At 48.6% G+C, this 5142-nt stretch overlaps 1 protein-coding gene across 1 annotated transcript in view; it reads right to left on the reverse strand.

Annotated features, from left to right (window-relative positions):
- Positions 1 to 1899, reverse strand: part of Oaz2 (ornithine decarboxylase antizyme 2) — a 13865-nt gene extending 11966 nt beyond the window's left edge. The window contains 1 exon segment of the mRNA XM_008836299.2: positions 1662 to 1899. Coding sequence (XP_008834521.1) covers positions 1662 to 1681 — 20 coding nt within the window. The 5' untranslated portion in view covers positions 1682 to 1899.
- Positions 1900 to 5142: the final 3243 nt, after the last annotated feature.

The raw sequence follows: 5142 nt of genomic DNA on the forward strand, positions 1-5142 counted from the left end.
ACCAGGTTCCACCATAGGCCAATTACTGTAATCTGTGAAAGGGGAGGGCAGATGACTGATTTTTGTTGTTTTTAATGTGCAGCCAGGGTTAGGATGCACTGAAATGGGAAGAAAAGTACAGTAAGTTGGAATAAAGATAATGCTGCTACACAATGGGGAAAGGGAAAGGTCCAAGAGATCATTTAGTGAGAAAGGAGCCCAAGTTTTGAGAGGAACCATGAAGGGCAGGGCCTATGTGAAGAAAAGCAACAAGGAAGAAGACATTTGTAAGAGGAAGTAAAAGTCTAGTTTTGGAGAGATCATGGCACAGTTTAAGAAAAACTGACAAGGAATGGATCTGCTTACAAAATAAGGAGGTCCTACTGAAGGTCAGGGGTGAAAAAGGTCCAATGTAAGGACAAAGGGTCTGGTCTGGGGACTTCGTGAGTTTCAGAGAAGTTTTGGAGGGGACAGCAACAAGCCTAGGAAAACAAATAAAGGAATCAGGTCTGAACTGCAAAAACGGAAGCCACCCTAATGCTTAGCAGCAACAGAAGTTACCTAAAAATTGAAGACTTTATGGAAGAGCTCTGAAGAAAAGCATCTGGGACAGAAATACTAGATATTTGAGGGAAGTGGGAAAGAGAACAGAACGGAAAATGGAGCAATGAATTCTACCTACTTTGGTTGGGAGGACAGGATTAAAGTTTAGAAATCCACTCACCTTCAACTCATGGGGATGGATGTATAGGACTGGGTTTGGAAGTAGGAAACTTCCCAAGGCCCAGGGTCCTGATCTGAAGGCCCTGGAGGCCAGGGAAGGAGGCGAGGAGGTGACCCTTAAAGACCTTCCCTGGAAGCCAGGCAAGCTTAGTTCTGTGATCTGAAGATTTTAAAGGTGGCTCCAATTAAGATGAGAAGAATAAAGGTAAGTTCAAGTAGAGAGAAAGCAAAGTTAAAGGGTAGGGGTATTAAGAGCGCTGGGGACACCGTTAGGGGAACAGGATGGAGGGCAGAAATGGAGTTTAAAGTGTTTGAGAAATAAAAGGCATGAGGTTCAGAGACAGGAAAATGGGGCATAACGAGATAAGGGTGAAGAGGGAGTGAGGGGCCAAGGCAGGCTGGGCATCCTTCAGAAGACTACTAGGCCTGCGGAGGGAGCGGAGGAGTGGGGGTAAGGGTCGAGCTGAGAACTGCAGGATAGAGCTTGACTTTGGGGAGAGGCAGGCAGGGCTAAGAGAAGGCTGGCTGGGGTGCAGCTTTCACTGGGGAACGGATTTAAAGCGATTAAGTGACTTGTGGGAGGAGTAAGATTTAGCGAAGATAAAAACTAATTCGGGAATCTGGGGGGGAAAGCCCAGTTTAGGGAACCCGGCACTGTTTAGCGGAGCTTAAGAAGAAGGGGCTCCTAACTGGAAGGCTGGGTCCAGGTTTGCGGGGGCTCTGGGTGAGGAGGAGGCCCGGATGAGAGGGATGGGCCGGGCTGGAGGAAGGGGGCTAAAGGACAGAAAGAGGCCCAATTTCGGGGCTGAGGCTGGTGGCTGGAGTGGGGAAGAGGGTCGGCAGGGGCGGATGGAGCCCCTGGGGTCCCGTGGGGCCGCGGATCGGCTGCTGGAGGAGGCGGCCGCCCTGTGGAACCGCGGAGGGAGGATGGGGGCGGGGAGCCTGGGCCGGGCCGTTACCTGTCCTGGGTGTTTATCATCCTCGGTGGCTCTACGCAGGGTGGGAGGAAGCGGCGCAGCGAGTGGGTGGGTGGACGAGTAGGTGGGTGTGGGGTCGCACGCGCGGGCCGGTTTCTGCGGGTTAAGTCCCTGTCAGGCCGCGGGGCCGAGAGCCCTCCTCCTGCCTCAGCGAGCGCCTGCCTCCAACTGACCCTCTCCGGCCGCCGCCGACGCCGCAACCGCCCCGCCCCCGAGTGCCTCATCTGCATAGCCCCACCCCAGTGCCGCGCGGTGTCCTGGGAAACTGGGGCCCACAACAAAGGGCAAAACACCGCCCCGCCTTGACGCAGGCGCACCGGGGCCGGCGGCCGGGGGACTGGTGGGAGTCTGGAAGCGCTGAGGCCGTAGAGGTGGCATAGCACAGCCGGAAAGAGGCGTGGGACGGCAGGTAGTTTCCCGGGAACTTACCCAACCTAGTCTTCATTCCTGCTCTTTTTGTTTTTTGAAACACCGTCTCACGTTGCTTAAGCTGCTTTCAAACTCACTAAAGGATGACCTTGACCCCCTGATCCTTCTGTCTCCACCTCCTAACCTCCCAAATGCTGGACGACAAGGCGTGCACCACCACACCTGGTCCTTGCTGGGTTTTGTGTGTGGCCAAACTGGGCAGTACCATTTATAGACCTGGAGAGTGTATTTCATTAAACAAAACAAAATCGTTAATCTAAGAGTACTGCACGTATATCAACACATTACCAGTCCGAATCGAATCCTGCAGATCTATTCCTTCAATTCTCCTTCAATTCATAATGCTGATCAACAGTCTGTCAGCAAGAACCTTTACCCGCAGAGCCAGGTCGCTACGCCTACTGTTAGCTGAAAACAATCTCTGCAACTTGTAGAATCAGGTCAGTGGTCAATGCCCTCAGCCACTGGCCAAGCACATGGTCATCAAGGCACATGATCATCTGAATCTTTGTAGGTCATGATCATGGTCACCTCAGAGCAGTTATAGAAGGCATCATCACTAACTGGTTCACAGTTGCTTCAGGTCACAGTCAGTACACACTACTTCAATCGATGGATGGTTCCTAGTGTACAACCACTATCCTGACTGACCCTTATCATAGGTTAGTGCCAAAAGGTCAGTCGATAATGTCCACACCCCTCAAATTCCAGCCACAATCACAGGAACTTTGAAGAATTATCAAAGACTTCAAGACCTTCTGTTGACAGTCTACTCACACTGCAATAGAGAAAGATCATACTGAGTTAGTGTCATCTCAAATCACTGTCATCTCAAATCACATCCATTCATTTAGTCAACAAAAATCATTAAACAGCTACTTACTGTGTACTTTGGGCATGGGTAAAAATACAGAAATACTCAAGGATCAGCTAGACAAGGTTCCTGCCTTGTATGTCACAATCTGGTCAGTGAGAGGCCATCACAGTCTGAGGGATGCTGCAGAGCAAGTAGCTAGAGACAGAGAGACAGCTTGCAGAAAGGGTGGTGCGCCACAGATCAGAGGTCACTATGACCTCTGGATCAGCAGAGCTTCAAATCACAAGCATCTGATATCAGAGCCTTCTCAGGACATAATTGTTCTTCTTCACAAATATGTATTTGAGTTTTTTTGTTTTGTTTGTCTTTTTGAGACAGGGTCTCCCTGTAGTTGCAGCTGACTTTAACTCACTATGTAGAACAAGCTGGCCTTGAACTCACAGAGATCTGCCTGCTTCTGCCTCCTGAATGCTGGGACTAAAAGTGTATGCCACCATGCCCGGCTCATGTATTTGGTGTTTAGGTTTTGAGGCTTCAGAGACAGAATGGAAGGAAGGATGGAGCTACCAGGCTTCCTTAACAAACATTAAAGTGGCAAACAATACCAGAACTATCATGGTTATCATTGGATGTTTAGCAGGATTTTTTCCTTACTTTGGTTCACTTTTAAATCCTCCACCCAGGCCAGTGGGCCTGGTGGTATATGCTTTTAATCCCACATTTGGGAGGCAGAGACAGGTGGATCTCTGTGAGATGGAGACCAGCATGGTCTACATAGTGAGTTCTAGGCCAGCCAGTGAGACCCTGTCTCAAAAAAAAACTTCCTCCACCTTGTCCCCAGCTATCCTTACCTACTCTCTCAAGTTCAAGTCAGGCTTCCATTAGGACATAGCAGAATTGGACTGTTATACCTATCCCTATCTACCTGACCAATCCTCCTGGCCCAAGAAAAGGAGGATGGCTCAGTTTTGCCAGCCCATCCTGAGCAAGTTACCCTTTGGTCTAAAGGACAATTTCTGACTAATCAGTTCACAATATTAAGGGCACATTAAGTCAATAATAGCAAACATTTACTGATCATTTTTGGGTGTTCATGTGCATATATGCATATTCATATATGTACAGGTATATCTGGAGTATGTATGCCTGTGTGTCCATACATGTAGAGGCAAAGAACTACCTGAGGTGTTCCTCAGGTATTATCCTCCACCTGTTTTTTTTGTTTTGTTTTTGTTTGTTTGTTTGACACAGGGTCTTACTTGGCTTGAAATTCACCAAGTAGGCTAACTGAGCTGGCTGGCCAGAAATAGGCTAGGCTACTGGCCAGAAAGGCTGGAATGGCCAGAAAGGAATCAACCTGTTTCTCTCCACCTTCCCATTGTTGAACCATTACAGGTATGAACCACCAAACCCCATTTTTGGGTTGCTTTTGAGTGAGGATCCCCCTGTAGTCCCAGCTGGCCTAGAACTCACTATGTAGAGCAAGCTGGCACCTGATTCAAAGCCTGTTTTTTGTTTGTTTGTTTTGTTTTGTTTTTTTATATATGAATTCCAGGGCTCAAACTCTGGCCCTGGAACTTGCAAGTAAGTACTTTACCAACTGAGCTATCTCCCCAACCCCTAAAATACTATTTTTAAGATTTTATAGTTGTTTTGGGGGCTGGAGAGATGGCTCAGCGGTTAAGAGCACTGACTGCTCTTGCAGAGGACCCGGGTTTGATTCCCAACACCCACATGGTGTCTACAAACCATCCTTAACTCCAGTTCCAGAGGAATCTAAAGCCCTCTTCTGACGTCCGCGGCCCGGCGGCACACACCTTTAATCCCAGCACTCGGAAGGCAGAGGCAGGTGGATCTCTATGAGTCTGAGGTCAGCCTGGTCTCCATTAGCGAATCCAGGCCAGCTGCAGCTACAGGCTACAGGGAGATCTTGTCTCAAAAAGACCAAAAAAAAAAGATTTTTTTTTTTTTGTTATGTCGGGCATGGTAGTACACACCTTTAATCCCAGCACTTGGGAGGCAGAGGCAGGTGGATCTTTGTGAATTTAAGGCCAGCCTGGTCTACATAGTGAGTTCTAGGACAGCTGGGGCTATAAGGAGACCTGTCTCAAAAAGACCGAAAAACAAAAAAAAAATTTTGTTTTGTTTTGAGACAGGATCTCCCTGTAGCCTCACCTAGCCTGGATCTCACTATGTAGACCAGGCTAGCCTCGATCT

The sequence above is a fragment of the Nannospalax galili genome, unplaced genomic scaffold (genome assembly GCF_000622305.1).
Source record: "Nannospalax galili isolate Female #2095 unplaced genomic scaffold, S.galili_v1.0 scaffold54, whole genome shotgun sequence".
NCBI lineage: Eukaryota > Metazoa > Chordata > Mammalia > Rodentia > Spalacidae > Nannospalax > Nannospalax galili.